Raw genomic sequence first — 19,381 nt, 5'->3', positions numbered from 1 at the left:
CTATTTTCTTTGAAGACAAAAAAATAACCCTTTGAATTGGTGGCCAAGAAGTTGCGTGTTGCGAGTGGCATATACAAGAAAAAGCAACGGGCATTGATATGCGCGCGCCTCCCTACTTTTATAATACTGTACATTGGCTATATTCTTTTATTCACAATGGGACGATTCCTTAGTTGATTTCAAATAAAGTTCATCGTAAATTTTATTTTGTTATACTAAAATTATATTACCTGAGGAGTGAGTTTAATTGCAAGATTCAATTGGATGTAAAAATACTAAAACTCCAGTGTCTGGAATTTAGCGTCATTTGATAAATATGTGCTAGTTTGATTTTCACCTAATTTTTTTATTCCAAATTTATGTTAATTTATTATAGTCACGTTTTCTTTAAATGTGATATTATATATTCACAACATTTACTTTGCTACAAAAACGTCATCAATACGAAGATCCTATTACTTGGCGCGTAATCAAATTAGCACCCATATTTTCCATGGTGAAAAAAGCCACCGCATTTTCGTCTTGAATCAGCGGCCAAGTTGTTGCATGTGACCTTCAAGAAAGCGATGTGCCATTCATGTGCGCGCGCTTCTCTGCCCTGGCTTTATTTAGAATGAAATTGTTTAATATTAACAGAATCCTTTAATATCAATAGCATATTTTTTGATAGAGTAGGCATTATTAAATATTAAATATTATCGGATCAAATTTCTTTTTCGAATGCTACAAAGTGAAAATATTTAAAGAGTATCTAAACAGCTCAGGGGGCAAAATCTCTAATTTTTAGCTTGAATCATAAGAAGGATGGTTATTGTGACGAGGAAATTTAGGGTCACCTACTTGCGAAACATTGCTGTTTTTGTGACGAGGTGGACAGCTAGCTTGGGATATGCTCCGCACCTGCCAGGTCAACATAAATCTGCGAGGTCAGTCTTCAACGGGGTTGGTCTGTCCAGGAACATGATTGCTTTTCAATTCCTATTACACGATATGAAAGCTTTTTGACCCGAATAATTGAGAAATTGTAATAAATACAAATTTTGTGATCAAAATAAGCTGAATGTCACCAAAACAAAAAAGATTTTCAACCAAACATAAATATTTTCTTCAGAGTTTATCGAATTGAAATTTTTCCACTTATGGTTGAAGGTTGATTTCATGAAAAATTTAAGAAACATAAAACTTAAATCTTAAAGTAAAAACCGCAGCCAAAAGAAGTCGTAAGTTTCTATAATTATGCAACCTGCGCGACCTACTAATCGAGCAGGTTGCGTTTTGTTGGTTTGCAGGCCGCTTATTAAGCTGTCATGAAAAATAATGCGAAAAGTTTTAAAATCCATAAATTGTGCAACTATAATATTTTTTATCACTATATTGTTATTTCAAATCAAAAACGGTGGTAAAAATACGGGATACAAGAAATTAATTTTGAAGTTTATGCAAAAATTTCTAAATTTTCAGAGTTAACTTTGAAATCATAATTTATTTATTTTAATTATAATTATATATTCTGTACAGTTCATTGGGCACACATATTTATTTTTGTAAATACTTACATATCTTTATTCATAACTCAAAATAGTTTAAAACAACTTTGATTGCTATTGAATGTGAATGAAATAAAATAATAAATTGAAAATTTTAATTTAATGTCCCTCTCAATGACAACTAATGTAAAATATTTCGGACTTGTCCACATTGAATTGATTAAAAAATCTTTAATTGATGTAAATAAAACATGAATTGTGACTGTAAAATTGGCATCCATCAAGATAGTATAGTGTTGCATGGTTGTATCTATTTTTTTCGTTTGCTGCCTCGTTTTCTATTTTACACTGAATTTATAAATTATTAAAAAATTGAGCTTGATAGCAAAAATGAGCAATATAGTAGTTTCAAAAACCAAACCAGTAAAGCGGAAGTCCGTTATGAGAACATCCAGAACGCAGGCTGGAATCGCATCCGCCGCTTCTATGAATTGAGCCGCAAACATATATTTCAGATTTTGGCCACGCAAGTTTAACAATTTGCTCAAAACTCAAAATTCAACATGCAAAATAATACGGCATTCATTGTCATGTTAGTACTACTGGTAAAAATGCTCCAATTGAAAACTGTTGTGATTTTTTATTTGTGTTGGCAATTTTTTTTCAACAGGTGACGCTACTCGATTACGGTACACCATTATTGCCCAAAGTGTTAGGTAGCAACAAGAAACACACGCTTTTGTTTAGTTCTGGTAAGTTAATCGGTTAACAAAAATTAATAACTGCGATGATAAATCATTGGCGAAATAAATAAATAAATTTAAATTAAATTTTCACTGCATTTTTGGACACATATTATGTACGTCCAGGCCAGTTTTATATTAAGACACTGTACTTTTCGACACGTTTGAGATAAAACAAATTACAAAACGTGTGTTTGTCGCATTATCAATTTTATTGTTAGAAAAAGTTTTTTAAAACATTTAGCTATTTTATAACTTTTTTATCTTACCATAACGTGTTTGCCTATAAAAAAAAATAGCCATTTTCTGACTGAAAATTTTGATAAGCATATTTTTCACTTTTATTCACTAATCAAGTCTAATTTTTTTAATGCAAACCAAACGGATGGATTTTTTTACAAACAATTAATGATCTGCTTAGTGATTTTTATATGTACATAGCAGGAAATACAGCATTAATCCATTCACATTTCAAATCATTTGTCGAATATCATTTAGAAGTTCCGCATGAGCACCAAATTGTAAAACGAAGTCCTCGAAAAACAATCATTTATGTAACAAGATTGCAAAAAAGAAAGTATATCATAAAATGCTGTGGGATGCGTCGATGCACTAGCAACAGCTCCACAACCCAAATAGAAACAAAAGCGCCTCCGAAAACGACAAAAGATAGTCAAAAAGGGACCACTTTGGCGCCTGGGAAGAAAGTGACTTCCACTGCTGACGAGACCAGCCCACCAGCAGATACGGAAGGACCTACCGAAAATGGTCCTTTTACCAGTGAAACTCCAGCTGAAGGCGAAATCGTCGCTCCGGCTGAAGTGCCGAATACAATAACGCCTGGAGCGACAGAGATTCCATCTAATGCAGGTGATTGATTCACTTTTACATTTTCAAAATTAGAATATTGAATTTAATATGCTTTAGAAAAGTTAGCGTGTGGGAATGAAAAAGTTTATTATTTGTTTATATCAGAAATTATTTTAAATATAAAGTTTTAACCAAGCTTTTTTATTATATTTTAAATTCTAAATTTTGCAAAACACAAAAACCATTAAGACAGAGATAACGTTATTTGCAATAAAAAAATCAACCATACTAGCGTCATTTGCTCAAAAGAATGAATCAGGAGTCCAAGTCGTCTCATTTATTTAGGTCTCACCCTGGGCCCTAGTGAAACGCCAGCGTCAACAACCGAAGCCGGCATTACAATTGTTGCTACGGAGACGCAGCCGCCTGCAGACACCACCATTGACCCTGGTACTCCTGCTATGACATCTGGTGTTCCAATAAGTACAGGGCCAATCGACACCACCAGCACTTTAAATGGCGCCACAACACCTGCGACTACAAACGCGATCACAAACGCAAGTGTCACGACCACAACCTCTGCGGTCACGACAACTTTGACCTCCACTGCCCAAGTTGGAACAAATGCCATCACACCAGGCACAACTACAGCAGTGTAAGATAAATTTCTGTTAATTTTAATTAAGTTAATATAGCTTCCTTGGTATTTACTTAAGCTGCAAGTTCAAAACTAACCTCCAAATTTAGAAAGAAAAAAATTGTTGATTGATTGATTTCGAGCTTTGGTTTTCAAGAAATAAACCAACCAAAATTTTTTTAACCCTTGACTAGTTTTTTTCTTTTTTTTCTAGTAATGAAAAAAGGACAAAACTAATGCTGAGATATGAAGTCAAATTAATTTATTAGTTTATTAAAGTAACTCATTGATATTGGATAGGATAACGGACATTAAAAAAGTTAATTAGCTCCCAAATGAGAAATCTACATGCAAATGTGGAAAAAGTTTTAGGCCTTTTCAAGCAAATCTGTTTTATTGAAAGCATTTCCAGTAAAATTCTGAATATCTTGATGTAGTGTGTGACTTAACTGTATGTAATTAAACCTATTTTTAAATTACTTATTTTGTACAATCTAAAGTATATTTTGAATTATTTTGCCAGTGAAAGCAAATCAACTACTTCTAGTGTTGCAACAACTGCACCAACCACAGTTGTGACTCGCACATCAACAACTCTTGTCCCAACAACTCCTCCACCTCCTTGTTATAATTGTAAATTTTAATTTATATTTTTAACCTTTTATAATAAAAAATTGTTTCAATTGCAATGAAACAGCTAAATCAAATTACACTTTTTCAATGGAAACGGTTTGTTTAGTTTGTTAATTATTAAATTTTTTAGTGTAATTTTAAAATTTGCAGCAAACCTGGGGAAAAGCAAGAATTGAGTGCCAAAAGCAAGGAATGGATTTGGCGAATTTAGTGACGGTGGAAGAGAACATTTGCGTCAAGCATTTAATCTCAGCTAATCGTAATATAACTAGGTGAAATAAAGTTTCTTTTCAATTTTGAATATATTTGTTTGCGACAGAAAAAACGAACAAAATCTATTGGATTGCTTTGACCAAAATGGGCCAGTCGAACTACACGCAGTGGTTGAGTGGCCAAGAACTGGTATATAACGATTGGAATCCTGGCGATCCTGCCTCTATTACTACCGATGATTGTGCTGTGATTTGGTATTCAATTGATTAAATCGCGATTTGGAATCACATTGTATTGCAGGAAAGACAAATGGTTTGATGCTCCCTGCTTTCATTCTCTAAATTACATTTGCGAAACGCCTAGGCCTTTCGATATGTGCTCAAGTTGGTGCCATTTTTTATTTTTATTAAAGAAAACATAAGACAAAAAGTACTATACAATAAATTAGTAAAATATCAAATTATTGATAATTGTTCTCAAACATTCAAATTATTAATTATAAATGATTTGCATTTTTGATCTAAAAAATTCACTCTCTCTAGTTGAAATAATTTAATTTATATTTTCTAATTTTCTTGCAGGTGTGAAGCCATTTTCCATTTCAACCAACAAGCTGAGTTTTGACAACGCTCGGGCTGAGTGTCAAAAAACCAAAATGGATTTGGTCAGCTTGGAAACGCCGGACCAGAACATTTGCCTTCAACGCCAACTTGCTTCCTTGGGAAAGAATTTAATTTTCGTTGTTGAAATCTTTAATTTCCAAAATTGGACTGCAGGGATGGAACAAGAAATGGTTCACATGGGACTGACCATGGAGGGCACGAAAAACTACACATCCTGGGTGAATGCAAAACCTCTCACTTACACAGACTGGTCTCCAGGAAATCCCGCGCAATTCGGATCTGATCAATGCGCCAGCTCTTAGTTTGTTACGAGAATTGAGGGAAATAATTCATTTTTGATATTATTTACAGTTTGTACCATTGGTTGGACATTCCGTGCACCAACGTTTACAATTACGCTTGCGAGGACACTGTCATTATGTAGACCGTTGATGTGAAAAATTAATAAATAATTTATTCCTTTCCCACAATTATTTTTGTCTTGACTGTGGCTGTGGCATTGCCACTGCTTTGGAGAGCTTTTTTTCATTCCAAGTAATATTATTTTTATTTAGAAATTAATATTTGGCTTACAATTAAATTCATATTTATTGGTTTCTTTTTAATTGTTCTTTTTTTAATTTATGACAATTTTTTTGAATTAATTTTTTTCACATTAATTTCGGGATTTTGTTAAATTTTAAGTAAGCTTAAATTTACAAAATAATTTATATAATTTCATGGGGAATCTCTTGTAGAATTCATGATATTTCTTTGGGAATACTGTACCTATGGGTGTTCATTATTTGATGAATTAAACTTGGGCTTCCATTTTTATACTTTTTAATTTTTATTTCTAGATTAAGTTGATTGTGTAATAATTAATGCTGAAAAAATGTACCACGTTGTAAATTAAAGTTATGGATTCGTCCACAATAGAGCGGATATATTTTAATTAATTTAAGAGATATTAACGACGTGGAACACTTAAGAGTGTTAGCTCTTAATTATTTGCAAAGTACGGTTCTATTTTTTGCACGCAAATAAAATAAAGTATTGTTGGCTTGATGACGTTAGTAAAATTTCACATTTTATGCACATTGTATAGAAATAAAAAAAAATTCTATTGAAGCAAATCATTGATGCCAACTTCCGTCACGTGCATGGAAATGTGCAGAGAACAAACGCTATGGGCAATAAATCGTCACGTCCGCGTCAACCTGCGTATTGAGCCACAAACGTCAACGTCAACTTTTTCAGTTTTTAATAACTAGCGCCACAAGGTTGCAAAACCCAAAAAATGTCCCTTTAGTCACTGAAGCTGCGCAAACGAAAACATGTGCAATGTGGCGTGTCTCGTAATGTTCGCTGTAATGGTAAATGTTACACAAAACAACGAATATGTAAATATCTTATTTCTTACATTTTATTACTCACTAGGCAACTATTGCTGATTACGGAGTATCATTACAAGACAAAGAAGTTAACAACAGGAGCCGCAAAGTTTTGTTTAGTTCTGGTAAGAACTTTAATTTTTTAAACCATTTTAAAATTATATAATTCAGAATAAGCTTTTATATTTTTAATTACAACTGTTTAATTTAGATCAGATTGATCAGTAATATAAGGTTTTTTCTCAAGATAAATTATACTGTTTTCATACAAAAAAAAATTGCAACAACATTTAAATGACAAATTTTACTTTTAAGCGTGCAAAAATTAAGCGTCCCAAAATTATGTTAATGATATAAAATTATTAAATTCCTTTCTTCTAGGATTGAAGTACACTTACTGTTTTTTGCTGATTGAAAAAAAAATGAAAATCATAACGCTTTATAAATCATTTGCAGAATTTCTCACAGAAGCTTCTTTGCCAGAGCACCAAATATTAAAACGAAGTCCTCGACGAACTATAGTTTATATAAAAAAGCTGCAAAAAAGGAAACAGATCATTAAGTGCTGCGGCATAAAACGATGCACCAGCAACAGCACCAAATCTCAACCAGGAAGAAATGTGCCTACGAAAACAACAAAAGTTGGTCAAAAAGGGACCACTTTGGTGCCAGGGAAGGCAGCGACTACTCCTGCTAGAGGAAGCAACCCTCCAGTAGACCCAGCGGGACCCACTGATCCGGGCGGAGCACCAATTCCCCCAGGAGAAACACTCGGCCCAGGAGAAACTCTCGCTCCAGGCGAAAATCTTGCGCCAGGACAGACAATCCCAGGTTTAAACCCAGCTGTTCCTGGAGCGACAATAGATCCATCTAATCCAGGTGATTTAACAGAAATAATTGAAGACAGCGTTTTTAAAATTGAAAAATCATAATTTGGTTGTTATTATTAATTGTGAGCGTTTTGTCATCCGATGAATATCATAATAATGAGACTTAAAAAAATATTATTAAATGAATAATTTTTAATCTATTTAAAGAATGATATTTAAAGTTTTCGTAAATACAAAAAAAAGTACGCAAGCATCTGTCTTGAGATTTTAGGTGCCACCTTGGGACCTGGTGAAACGCCAGCGCCAGTAACCGACGCCGCCGGAAATACGATTTTACCTCCGGAGACGGTGCCTGGAGAAACCACTCTTTTCCCTGGAGCTCCTGCAGGCACCGGGCCAATCAACCCGCTAGACACGACTGCAGTTCCTGGAGCTACATTGGGGCCGACGGTTCAAGGTGGAACTACAAATGCCCCCGCACCAGGCGCAACGTAAGATTTTTTAAATAATAGTCAATGATTTAGTCAAAATTTGGGGCAGAATCCAGAGTAAAAATTCAATGTTCACATTTTAATTTTTGCGTTTCCCGGCCGCGGCTCCACATTGGTGATCTGGGAAAAGCAAATTTATTGCGTTGAAAAATTTTTATGAAAGCACTTCCTGAGTTGTGCTAGTGACGCATTTAAAAAAAAAAAAAAATACGCAAATTGCAAAAGTCTTATAATTTTTTTTAAATACATTTTACCAGGACAAATAATGCTTCAACTAATTCAACTGGTGCAGCAACCACGGTTGTTGGCGGGTTGTCAACTGCTGCCCCGACGACACCTCCGCCACCTTGTTATAACTGTAATTATATTGTTGCAATTTTATTTTAATAAAAAAATTATGAATTGCATTGAACTAGCTAAATCAAATTACACTTTTTCGGTGGATATGGTTTGTTATAAAAGTAATTCCAAATAATGTTTGCATAATTAACAAATGAGCAGCTAAGCTGGGGGAAAGCAAGAGTTGAGTGTCAAAAGAAAGGAATGGATTTGGCGAATTTGGAGACGGTGGAAGAGAACGTTTGCGTCAAGCATTTAATCTCGACTAACAGTATTAAAAGTTCAAAAACCTTCTTTTTAAATCTGAAAATGATATTTTTGGCAGAAAAAACGAGCACAATTTACTTGATGGCTTTGAACAAAATGGGCCAGTTGAACTACACGCAGTGGTTGAGCGGCCAAGCATTGACCTACAATGACTGGAAGGCGGGCGAACCTGCCGCCTTTGCTACCGAAGATTGCGCTGTGATTTGGTAATCAATTGATTATATCATCTTTTAGTTTGCATCACTATTTATTGCAGGGAAGACAAATGGGCTGACGCTCCTTGCGTTGATTTACACAATTACATTTGTGAAACGCCTCAACCTTTCGACATGTGCTCAAGTGAGTGCCATTAAAAAAAAAAAATGCCACCAGTAATAAAATTTTTAGTCCAAAAAACAAAATATCAATAAAATTGTATCAACTTTCATTAAATTTTATATATGATGAAAGCAATTTATTCCCTAATTTAAATTATTTAGCGAATCTTTTGTAAATAATGTTCTTGTATCAATTAGATGAGAAACCATTTTTCATTTCAACCAACAAGCTGAGTTTTGACGACGCTCGGGCTGAATGTCTAAAAACTAAAATGGATTTGGTCAGCTTGGAAACGCCTGACCAGAACATTTGCCTTCAACGCCAACTCGCTTCTTTAGGAAAGAAAACAAACAATTTGCGCATTTTTACTGAAATATTTAATTTCAAAATTTAACTGCAGGGATGGACAAGGACACGGTGCACATCGGACTGACCATGGAGGGCATGAAAAACTACACGGCCTGGGTGAACGCAAAACCTCTCACTTACACGGACTGGTCTCCGGGAAATCCCGCGCAATTCGGAACTGAAAAATGCGCCGGCTCTTAGTTTGTTACGAGAATTGAAGAAAACAATTAATTTTTACTTTAAATGCAGTTTGTACCACTGGTTGGATATTCCGTGCACCGGCGCTTATAATTACGCGTGTGAGGACACAGTCATTTTAGACCCTTGTTTCAACAGTAAGAAAGCCAACTCTAAATTTTAAAATTTAATTTAAAATGATTTAAAAAACAAACAAACTTAGTGACCACAACTCACTTTTTATCAAATGACACAGTAAGACACATATTTGAAATTTTTAAATAAAAATAACGTTTTCTAAACTTTACTTAAAAAAAAGCAAACTTGGGCTAATGCGAGACTTGAATGCAAGAAAAAGGGAATGGAATTGACTTCGATGGAGACGCCGCAGGAAAATATTTGCGTCAAATCTATTTTGAAGGCGGCAGGTCAGTGGAAAACAATTTTTATTTTAGATTCTTTTGTTACAAATCTTTGGCAGGGATAACGGCGGCCGACCGCGTGTGGCACTCTTTGAATATGTTTGGGCAACCCGATTTCAACACTTGGGGCAATGGCGAGGCCCTCACTTACAACGATTGGTCTCCTGGAAATCCTTTACAAAAGCCTTGGGAGAGTTGCGGCGCTTTCGAGTAAACAAAGGCCTCTTATTTAATATTAATCACTTCAATCGTTTTCAAAACGTAAAGATATGGAAAGTGGGGTGACGTGCCTTGTACGTGGACATTGCGATACGTTTGCGAGTCTTCCCAAATCGATCCTTGCGACCCAGGTACATATTAATTTTTAAGATGTTTTTACGTGGATTTAATGAAACTGTGCGAGAAAAACTTGGCTTTAAAGAATTAATACAAAACAAAATTTTGACTATTAATTGAGAAATTACTTTTTAAAATGTCTCAAAAATTAATATTTTTGAGTCACTATTAAAAATAAAAAAATTCAATTAAAACTCAGAAAATTAGGGTAAACAGAGCAAAAATTTCTCAATTAAAATTCAAAATTTTGGTTTGTATTCCATTCTTTAAAGCCAAGTTTTTCTCGCTCAGTTTCAGTATATCCACGTAAAAACCTTCTTAAAAATTAAACTCTGAAACTGCTTACACTTTACAACACAAACAAAGACACTAATTAACACTAACAAGAATAGAAAAACCACTCGCACACTATCAATTATCTGGGTACATTTTAATTCATTAACTCATGACGATTCATTACTTTTTTTTATTCACAGACCAGTTTGTTGCTTTCCCCACCGAGGTGAAAATTGAAATCGAAATGAAAAATAATTAATCTAATTTTAATTGTGATTAAATTGAATTTCTAGATGCCGTTTGAAGCGGCAGTATTGGAGTGCAAAAAGAATGGAATGACTTTGTCAGTTCCCGAGACAAGACAGGAAAACATTTGCATTCAGCGTTTGCTGGACGAGAAAGGTGAAATAACACAAATGTTATTCTGACCTAAAAATATTTAAAATTCATAAAGGTTTGTCGGGCAAGTACGTGTGGAACGGGCTAAACAAACGCGGCGCGAGTAATTACACCAAGTGGTACAACGACGCGCCACTCACGTACCTTGACTGGAACGTGGGAGAACCTGCCCAGTTTCCAAACGAGCAATGCGGCCTTCATTTGTAAACATATCAAACCTCACATTAATTTATATTGAAAAGTATTGTATTTTCAAAATATTTTGCATAGATTATCACATTGGTATGATTTGCCTTGTGAGTGGAACGCCGCCTACGTGTGCGAGAAAACTGTGATAAATGACCCATGCAAAGGCCGTAATTATTTTCTAGCTGCTGATTTTATGATTTTAAAAAAAATATGCTTTAGTCCCATCCAAATACAACGTGTCAAGTGATACGCAGACTTGGGGTGGCGCCCGAGCCGCCTGCAAAAAGCTTGGAGGCGATTTGGTCAGCATTGATAGTGAAAAGGAAAATAATTGCGTTCAGGATAAAATTGATTTGGCTGGTGAATTTTAATTTTCAATTTTATAACAAATAAAATAAAAAAAACAATTTCAGGTAAAACTGCAAGCATTGTTTTCCACGGGTTGAACAAAATCGGCCGGAAAAACTATACCTCGCTGTACAGCGGGGCAAGTCCAGCTTTTACTGACTGGAAAGCAGGCGAACCGGCGCAATTTACTACAGAGCACTGCGGAGCCACACAGTAAATTTCCCTCTTTTTTTATTCAAAAATTATATTCCAATTTATTATAAGAAAATTGAGTGGGTTTCTTTTTTCATTGTTGTTTATTTCTCACTGATCAAGGCACCCAACACAAAAAAATCTGAAAAAGCACTAACAATAAGAAATCTTTGTTTATACTTATTAATTTTCATTTTGTCATTAAACATCAAAGAACGAATAATAGTAATTTTATGAAATTAATTATTGTGTTTTTAAATTGGTTTCAATCAATGCGAGATTATAAATAATTTCATAGAAAATAACGAGCTTTATTCTCCTTGATTTTCTCTCTTTTATATTAAAAACAATCAGATCTTCACTCATATCGATTCCTTGACTTAAGGAATAAGGATTGGTTAGACACAGCTTGTTCAGGAGCAAACGCTTACGTCTGCGAATTCCCAGCACCCCTAGACACCTGCGCAAGTATAAATGAGACTAAAAAATGTAAAACATTTAGTAACGCAAATAAATTTTCCTAGAGTACAAATTTTTCGTTTCCACCGATCAAGTATTTCAAACCGTCTAACAGAGATATCAGAACTAACAATAGAAAAAATGATTTAGAAACCTTACAAAGAAGCGATGTTAGAGTGCCTGAAAAGGAATATGACAATCGTTGATTTGGAAACTGTCGAAGAAAACGCGTGCTTTGGTCAATTTCTTGCAGAAAAGGGTAAAAGAAAAGTTTTCAACGTGGATATTATCCAAATCATCGCTCTTCAGGTCTTGATACGACGCCTGTGACTATTGGTCTTGACAAAATTATGACGAAAAATCACTCTTTCTGGTCAAACAACAAAACTTTGACCTACACCGACTGGGATGTCAACGATCCTGAGTCGTTTGCCTCGGAACATTGCGTCGTTGCAGAGTATTTTCACAGTTCACTCCTTTATTTATAAACTAAACGTAGCATCTCTTCAGGAAAAATCATTGGAAAGACGCACCATGTACTAGCTCATACCTCTACGGCTGCGAATCAAATGACTTCAAACACCCTTGCGACGGATGTGCGACACAATTAAAAATTATAATAATAATAATTAAAATTGATCACTCAATTTTTATTTTAAATTTCAGTTGGCAACTACAACATTTCAACAACCTCTGTATGTTCAAATCAGACTTGAAAATTTTAAAAATTTTAAAATTTTTCAGAAATCTTGGATTCTGGCGATGGACGAGTGCAAAAAGTTGGGAGGCGGTTTGACTTCAATGGAGACGCCAGAGGAAAACATTTGCGTCCGATACATTATTTATTTGGCGGGTAAATACTATTTTAATTATTAATTTTTTTTTAACCAAATTTCGATAATCAGGCAAAAAGGACGACCGAATGTGGCACTCGTTAAATAAAATGGGATCGACTTTTTTCACCCACTGGGGCAACGGGGAGCTCCTGACCTACCACGACTTTGGCCCTTCGTACAACCCAGTAGCGTGGACTACCGAACACTGCGGCGCATTTGAGTCGGTTCAGTTTGAAATGATTAACAATTTGAATTGACATTTACGTCAGATCGGGGATGTGGGGCGATTTTCCATGCACATCAGAACTTCCATTTGTTTGTGAATTCAATCCGGCACCTAAGGAGCTTTGCGTCGATGGTTTAATTAAATTACTAAAAATTTTCATTTTTAATTACGTTCTTCTATGAAATAGGCCAATTCGAGTTGAATATTGAATCTGTAAAAATAATGTTTATTTTGTTTTCCCTAATATATATTTTTTTAATTGCCAATCATAAAGGTCTCCTATGACGACGCCAAGATCAAGTGCAAATCAAAGGGGATGCTGCTTGCAACTGCTGAAACCGTCTTTGAAAACTTTTGCGTCCAGAGGGAAATTTTGAGGAAAGGTTAGAATTTTCTTATTTTAAAGAGAAAAAGTGCAATTATTCAACGTGGTTTCCAAGGGCAAAGTGCCGCCTGGGTTTACACCGCCCTGAATAAGAGGGGTGAACTGAATTACACTAAATGGGACAGTGGCGCGCTTTTGACCTACAATGCGTGGCCTCCAGGAGAACCATCGGCGTTTGCCACTCAGGATTGTCTTCTGAATATGTAAATTATACTAAAATTGGTGATATTTTTAATTTCTAATTACTTGTCAGCGATGGGCATTGGTATGACATTGGTTGCACTCACGCCACATACTATGTGTGTGAAAAAGGGGTCATCGAAGACTTTTGCAAAGGACGTGAGTTTTATTTAATTCAAAATGATACATATATATATTTTTGAATAATTTTGAGGGCTCTTTTCTGTAAAGTTAACTCTATTAAAAATAAATACAGTTTTTCCAAATTGCGCTGGAAGATTAGCTTCCATTTTAAATTTGCGAACTTGATTTAAAACTGATCAGGTATTTTGATTTATATTCAAAAATAATATTATAGTACCTTCAACCTTCACCATTTCTACTGACACGCAAACCTGGGGTGGCGCGAGGACCGAGTGCAAGAAGAAGTCGATGGACTTGGCCAGCATCAAGACTGCCAAGGATCACGCTTGTATCAAAGATAAAATCGCAATGGCAGGCAAGTCGAAAAAATTCTGCACAAGGCCAAATTTATAACTTGCTGAACAGGAAAAAGTGGAAGTCTCGTTTTCCACAGTTTGAACAAAATTGGGCAGAAAAATTACACGCAGTGGTTGGACGGGACGGCGTTGAGTTTCAGTGCGTGGAAATCTGGCGAGCCAGCGCAGTTTGCAGAAGAAAACTGCGTCGCTTACTCGTAAGCAATTGAAATTTTATGAGTCCAGTGTATAATTCATAATAATAAAGGAATGGCGAATGGATTGATACACCGTGCATGGGGTCAAACACATATATCTGCGAGTCACCCGCAGCCAAAGACATTTGCTCAAGTAAATGTTCAAAAATTGCACCATTTAAAATTAAAAATTTTGATTACTTTTTCTTTCTTCAAGAATACAAATTCTTCGTGTCGACTGAATCAGTGAATTAATTTTGTATTTTTTTTTGGTTTTGCATTTTATTGCTAATGTTTGAATTTAGAAAAGCTTTGATGACGCACGGTTCGAGTGCTTCAAGAAAAACATGAATCTGCCAAATTTGGAAACACCAGAGGAGAACATGTGTCTGGGACAATACCTAGCGGGACAAGGTATAGCACGTGAATATGGCCGTCGATTTAGTGCTAATAATTTGCCCAGGGCTTGGAGCAACACAGGCGTGGATCGGTTTGCAAAAACGCCGAGTGGCAAATTATTCAAAGTGGTTGAACGGCGCGGATCTGATGTACACAGACTGGGATGGCAAAAATCCTGAGGCGTTTGCTTCAGAGGACTGTGTCGTTTTTCAGTAAGATTGGAGAAGAAAAATCTTTTTTGCATGATAATTTGATAAATAATGCAGTACCCAACACTGGCACGATGCACCCTGCGGAGGTGGATACTTGTATGCCTGCGAGGGTCATGATCCGTTCAAACACCCCTGTGATGGACGTAAACGCACACAAATAACTTTTCCTCACAAAAATTTATGTTTCAATTTTAGAATCAAATTACTCGGTATCAACGGACCCGGTAAGTTATAATAATTTCTCGTGCAAAGGAAAATTTTACCTTTTTTTTAAAAAAAATAAAATAGAAAACCTGGTCGCAAGCTCGGGACGAGTGCAAGAAATCAAGCGGTGATTTAGTTTCGATGGAAACACCAGAGGAAAACGTTTGTGTTCGGTATGTCATCTATCTCGCAGGTAAAACCAATTTTTCTTTGTGTACTAAAATTATGGAAATAAGCCAAAATTATTCATATTCAAGGCAAAAAAGATGCCCTCATGTGGCATTCGTTAAATAAGATAGGCGAAATTTACTACACTCGATGGGCAAATGGCGAGCTGTTGACCTACAGTGATTTCCCAGTCTCGTTTAATTTGAAAGCCTGGTCAGGCGAACATTGCGCTGGCTTTGAGTAAGATCTTTTGATATTTCTGGCATAATACAAGTTTCAAAAAAAAAAAAAATTTCTTCAGGAATGGAATCTGGGGAGATATTCCGTGCGACCTTTCAATTCCATACGTTTGCGAATTCAACCCATCACCGAAGGAGATTTGCACTCCAGGTTTGAATTATTTAATTAACCATTTATTAATTTTTATTTAATTTAAATTGTGCTTCTAGGTCAATTTGTAATTTCAGCAGACTCGGTAACCAAATTGATAAAAATTAATCTGTTCATTATCTCAAATATTCTTTTTCAATCAACAGCAAACCTATGACAATGCAAAACTACAATGCAAAGCAAACGGCATGGAAATTGCCTCAGCAGAGACGCCTGAACGGAATTTTTGCATTCAGAGATTGATTTTGGCTGCTGGTTGGTGCAATTTTTTAGGGTTTATCAAAATGATTAAAAAAATTAATTCCAGGTCTTCACGGCACTTATATGTTTTCTGGCCTGACAAAAATTGGCGAGACGAACTACACCAAATGGGCCAACGGGGCACCTTTGACCTACTTGGACTGGCCCCCAGGAGAACCGGCGCAATTTCCGTCCGAGGAATGCATGATATTTTGGTATGTGCCTTGATTTCTTTTATTTAAAATTACTTTTTGCTAATCTGATATATTTTCAGGTTAAATCATTGGTATGACTGGGCCTGCTGGGGTTCAACAAGATATGTTTGCGAGAAAAATAATACCGGCTTATAAAATGAGTGAGTTGCAAGATTTAATTTTAGGATTGACATACTTTGAATTTGACTCACAGACGGGCTCTTCTTGCTCCCTCCATGTCGCAAGCCTGCTTCCAAATTTCCACAGTCAACACATGTTGCCCAGAGCTTAGAGTGACCAATCTTGAAAAAATTTTAAATTCAACTTTTACGTGCTTGAAAAATATTGTAAAAGAAACCTGGCCAAATTCAAAATCATGTGCAAATCGTCACCAGTGAAATTTTTGTCCTTCTGACGCATTTCCACAAAATGTTCTTGAATTTTCTAAATAAAATAATATTTTACAATTCGATATTATGCATAATTATTTTAGTTACCGTTTGTGCTTCATCAGCAATTTCATAGTCTGCCAATTGGGCAGCTGTGAGGAAAGTTCTGATCCTGGTGAGAACTTCTTCCTTTTTGAGGTACAAATTGGCTGCCTCGAAAGAGCTGTTGATGACTTTCAATGCTTCGGGATCGCACTCCAAAGGAATTCTGGCGTCACACTGTTTTTGAACAATTATTTAAATCAGCAATTTTTAAATTAAAGACCACTCACAGGAAACAAAGATTTCTTCTCAGAAAAAATCAATATAGGCAGGTCTGTGTGGAAAGGAGTGTTGTAATATTGGAAGTCGTAGAGCACCTCCTGCCTTTCCAGCAATCCTCTGAGAGCAAGGACATTTCTCGTTCCTTCAGAAAATTATTAATAAGAATAAAAAAAAAATCTGAAAATATTACCTAAATCCTGGAGCTGCCCAACATTCAATTTAGTTTCGTCAAACACCAGGAGAGTTCCTTGCGACATTTGCAAGAGGCCACTTCTTAGCTTATTTGATGTGTAGTCTTTCCTAGATGAAAAAATTTAGAAACTTAATTTAAGGAAATTTTATAAATATACTTGGGTGTGAATGGTTTTGAGTTCAGCCCTTCGATGGTCAAAGGGAAGTAGTGAGACTTGGTGACAATTTTCTCCAAAATTTGATAAAATCTGGTTGTGTAATCCGTCAAATTTGGCAACTCGTGGAAGTTCACAGAAAGATTCCCCACATTCGTAACGTCTTTCCGGGCAAATCTACAAAAATGAACCTTAATAATAAATCAGATTTTGAAAAAAAACTGACTTACACTTTTGAGAGGAGAAAGCAAATGAAGAAATCAACAGCCAATTTGTCACCAAAAAGCAGAGGGGTGAAAATAATCCTCAGGTCGAGCAGAACATCATTCGCTAACTCAAATGCTTTTTGCGCCTCTGAATACATAATTGTTGTTAGAAAAAGTTTTTACATATAATTTTCAAGTCACACCTGTCTTGAAGTTGAATGAGGGAAGGAGAGGGTTGCAGTGCTCTAAAATGTTGATGCCGAGCACATGCAGACGTGGTACGAGTGAAGGGGGAGGATGCTCTGCGTTGCGATCATTGTCCATTTCCCCCCCATCTAAACAGGTGAGGGCAGGGTCCGTAGACAAGAAGCCAACAACTTCGACCATCGAGTTGAGTTTAATTGAATCCTCAGAATCATAAACCTAGAAATTTATTTTAAAATAAATTCAAAAACAATTTTGCTAAAAAAGTAACCTTTAAAATGAAGGAATGTCCCTCGCAGTCTTGGATCGGAAAGCTGAAGTTCTGAATGCTTTCCAGTGTTGTCGTGGCCTGACCACCTCCAGCTGCCTTCTCAGTTTCCTGTTTCTTGTTTTTGCCAGCGGAGTCTTCAACATCCATGTTTTCGTCCTCATTCTCCTCTGCACTCCTTTTCAGGCCTCTTCTGTCAGCGTCCGAACCCTCCTTGGACTCTGGAAGGACCAAGTTTTGCTTGTGCAACTTTTAAATTGTCAAGGACATATCCAGAAATAATACAAATAATTTTCAATGAATTAATTTTAGAAAAAAAAGGATACATCTTTGACCCACTCGTTCAAGGCAGGAATCGGAATGCAAAAGAGGCTCTGTCTCTCTTTGGAAAACTCTCTGTCGTCATGAAATTCAATTTCCTCGTCACTCTAAAATTATAATTTATGAAACCTTAAAAATTAAAAAAAGCTTATATACAGACCTCCACTTGCAGGACATCTTTGTATTTTCCAGAATGCATTTGACGGGTGCCGGTCACTTTGTTGCGGACGGTGTACTTGGACATGTAGAACTCGGGGTTGTGCATATCCTGAATCATGCCCTGAATTCTAACCAGTTGGCCATTTGAGTAGTGGTGCGAGTGGGGAGCAGAATAAAAGTGCACCTACAGGGAAATTTTCAAAACTGTAGAAAGTAAAAATCAAAATTAATTCCAACCTGTTTCCATGTTTCGTGCTCCTTCAGCTTTGAAACGCAGTGCTCGTGGTTGTCTTCCACAAAACGAGTTTTCCAAGAATGAACTGTTGGTTTTGATGCAAATTCAAATCATTGGAAAAAGTACATAAAAAAAATTTAAATCTCCTGCTTACCGATGTGAAGTTGGGAATCTTCCATTTCAGCGCGGATTTAGACAACTCGCGACGAAATTGCAGTTAAATGCAATAGAAATTGACCTCAGGTTCAGTAAAAAGCGAAGGTCAGAACGTGTCTTTTCTTAAATAAGGGCAAAAAGATGAAAATAATTAAAAGATTGATGACAACATGTTAAAAAGGCGAAAAAAAGCGGGAGCATTGCAGCCGGCAAGGCTGACGTCACGAGATGATGGTGCAGAAAGAAGCTAAACAAAGTACCAGGACTCATTGAACTCTTGCCAGAATTTTACTTCACTTTTAGAAACCCCCGCAGTAAGTCGCTAGTGTCGTTAGCTTCAAATACCAAAAATACGTGCCAACATACGTGCAAAACTTGTTGATGAATGGAGAGTACAGGAAGGAGCAGAGAAATCCTGTCACCCTCAAAGTTCCCCGGCTTCCCCGCGTGTTCAGTGTTGTCCATTCTCCACACGCGTACACACCAAAACAATAAACAATGCGTGGATTGTGCAGTGTGTTTTCCTTTTTCTGACTTCTGATCAAGGATCTTTTACTTATAAAAGATCCTTGCTTCTGACTCAAGTTAGTGCAGTGCATTCCGCTGAGTTTTACCGTTTTTGTGCTTCAAAATCAGTGTTTTTGTTCCTGTCACCATGTCCTCTGTGTGTGATCTAGAAGAGTCTATGGAGTGCATACGCTGGATAATGGTGAGTCATTATTTTATATTTTTTTCCGCTAAAATTAATTACA

At 36.0% G+C, this 19,381-nt stretch overlaps 3 protein-coding genes across 6 annotated transcripts; 2 read left to right on the top strand and 1 right to left on the bottom strand.

The window, feature by feature from the left end:
• The first annotated feature begins 1,942 nt into the window (after positions 1-1,942).
• On the top strand, positions 1,943-5,608 carry LOC132196020 (brevican core protein-like). Of its 2 annotated transcripts, none has more exons than XM_059618387.1 (11): positions 1,943-2,092; positions 2,158-2,239; positions 2,729-3,100; positions 3,386-3,695; positions 4,225-4,310; positions 4,375-4,406; positions 4,461-4,569; positions 4,630-4,777; positions 4,824-4,906; positions 5,105-5,447; positions 5,498-5,608. In XM_059618387.1, exons 1-11 carry the CDS (start codon positions 2,051-2,053, stop codon positions 5,568-5,570), a joined length of 1,680 nt encoding a protein of 559 aa, XP_059474370.1. In that variant the 5' UTR covers positions 1,943-2,050; the 3' UTR covers positions 5,571-5,608. The 2 variants fall into 2 exon arrangements, with proteins under 2 accessions (XP_059474370.1, XP_059474369.1); XM_059618386.1 differs by having other exon boundaries at positions 4,201-4,310.
• A 795-nt stretch (positions 5,609-6,403) lies between these two features.
• LOC132196055 (macrophage mannose receptor 1-like) lies at positions 6,404-16,492 on the top strand. Of its 2 annotated transcripts, XM_059618442.1 has the most exons (51): positions 6,404-6,501; positions 6,566-6,644; positions 6,976-7,398; positions 7,621-7,840; positions 8,098-8,198; positions 8,257-8,288; positions 8,342-8,450; positions 8,505-8,652; positions 8,703-8,785; positions 8,962-9,103; positions 9,166-9,312; positions 9,362-9,447; positions 9,513-9,544; positions 9,609-9,717; positions 9,771-9,921; positions 9,979-10,061; positions 10,524-10,549; positions 10,617-10,725; positions 10,778-10,925; positions 10,993-11,078; positions 11,131-11,271; positions 11,325-11,472; positions 11,837-11,919; positions 11,976-12,004; positions 12,061-12,169; positions 12,220-12,367; positions 12,421-12,506; positions 12,577-12,605; positions 12,655-12,763; positions 12,816-12,966; positions 13,016-13,104; positions 13,160-13,185; positions 13,247-13,355; positions 13,413-13,560; positions 13,611-13,696; positions 13,896-14,036; positions 14,087-14,234; positions 14,285-14,367; positions 14,431-14,459; positions 14,519-14,627; positions 14,677-14,824; positions 14,879-14,967; positions 15,020-15,048; positions 15,113-15,221; positions 15,286-15,436; positions 15,498-15,586; positions 15,646-15,671; positions 15,733-15,841; positions 15,894-16,041; positions 16,101-16,181; positions 16,235-16,492. In XM_059618442.1, the coding sequence occupies exons 1-50, from the start codon at positions 6,463-6,465 to the stop codon at positions 16,174-16,176; spliced, it is 5,328 nt and encodes a 1,775-aa protein (XP_059474425.1). In that variant the 5' UTR covers positions 6,404-6,462; the 3' UTR covers positions 16,177-16,181; positions 16,235-16,492. The 2 variants fall into 2 exon arrangements, with proteins under 2 accessions (XP_059474425.1, XP_059474426.1); XM_059618443.1 differs by lacking the exons at positions 6,404-6,501; positions 6,566-6,644; positions 6,976-7,398; positions 8,257-8,288 and having other exon boundaries at positions 7,677-7,840.
• On the bottom strand, positions 9,436-18,854 carry LOC132196056 (mini-chromosome maintenance complex-binding protein). Of its 2 annotated transcripts, XM_059618445.1 has the most exons (14): positions 18,628-18,854; positions 18,476-18,558; positions 18,240-18,422; positions 18,085-18,186; positions 17,762-18,007; positions 17,490-17,709; positions 17,311-17,434; positions 17,084-17,257; positions 16,924-17,033; positions 16,742-16,875; positions 16,518-16,688; positions 16,379-16,464; positions 16,217-16,322; positions 9,436-9,462 (listed from the first exon to the last, which is right to left on the bottom strand). In XM_059618445.1, the coding sequence occupies exons 1-13, from the start codon at positions 18,650-18,652 to the stop codon at positions 16,229-16,231; spliced, it is 1,752 nt and encodes a 583-aa protein (XP_059474428.1). In that variant the 5' UTR covers positions 18,653-18,854; the 3' UTR covers positions 9,436-9,462; positions 16,217-16,228. The 2 variants fall into 2 exon arrangements, with proteins under 2 accessions (XP_059474428.1, XP_059474427.1); XM_059618444.1 differs by lacking the exon at positions 9,436-9,462 and having other exon boundaries at positions 16,182-16,322.
• Between the last annotated feature and the right edge of the window lie 527 nt (positions 18,855-19,381).

The sequence above is a fragment of the Neocloeon triangulifer genome, unplaced genomic scaffold (genome assembly GCF_031216515.1).
Source record: "Neocloeon triangulifer isolate White Clay Creek 2 clone unplaced genomic scaffold, ASM3121651v1 ptg000011l, whole genome shotgun sequence".
NCBI lineage: Eukaryota > Metazoa > Arthropoda > Insecta > Ephemeroptera > Baetidae > Neocloeon > Neocloeon triangulifer.
This window is presented reverse-complemented; position numbering and strand designations above follow the sequence as displayed.

Coding starts and splice junctions, on each gene's coding strand:
- LOC132196055 (XM_059618442.1), top strand. CDS start 6,463: ATGTGCAATGTGGCGTGTCTCGTAATGTTCGCTGTAATG. Junction 8,199..8,256: donor TCCGCCACCTTGTTATAACT/GTAATTATATTG, acceptor GCATTGAACTAG/CTAAATCAAATTACACTTTT. Junction 9,922..9,978: donor GAGAGTTGCGGCGCTTTCGA/GTAAACAAAGGC, acceptor CAAAACGTAAAG/ATATGGAAAGTGGGGTGACG.
- LOC132196020 (XM_059618386.1), top strand. CDS start 2,051: ATGCAAAATAATACGGCATTCATTGTCATGTTAGTACTACTG. Junction 2,093..2,157: donor TTGTCATGTTAGTACTACTG/GTAAAAATGCTC, acceptor TTTTTTCAACAG/GTGACGCTACTCGATTACGG. Junction 3,101..3,385: donor AGAGATTCCATCTAATGCAG/GTGATTGATTCA, acceptor TCATTTATTTAG/GTCTCACCCTGGGCCCTAGT.
- LOC132196056 (XM_059618445.1), bottom strand. CDS start 18,652: ATGGAAGATTCCCAACTTCACATCG. Junction 17,435..17,489: donor CTCATTCAACTTCAAGACAG/GTGTGACTTGAA, acceptor TTATGTATTCAG/AGGCGCAAAAAGCATTTGAG. Junction 16,689..16,741: donor AGAAGAAATCTTTGTTTCCT/GTGAGTGGTCTT, acceptor GTTCAAAAACAG/TGTGACGCCAGAATTCCTTT.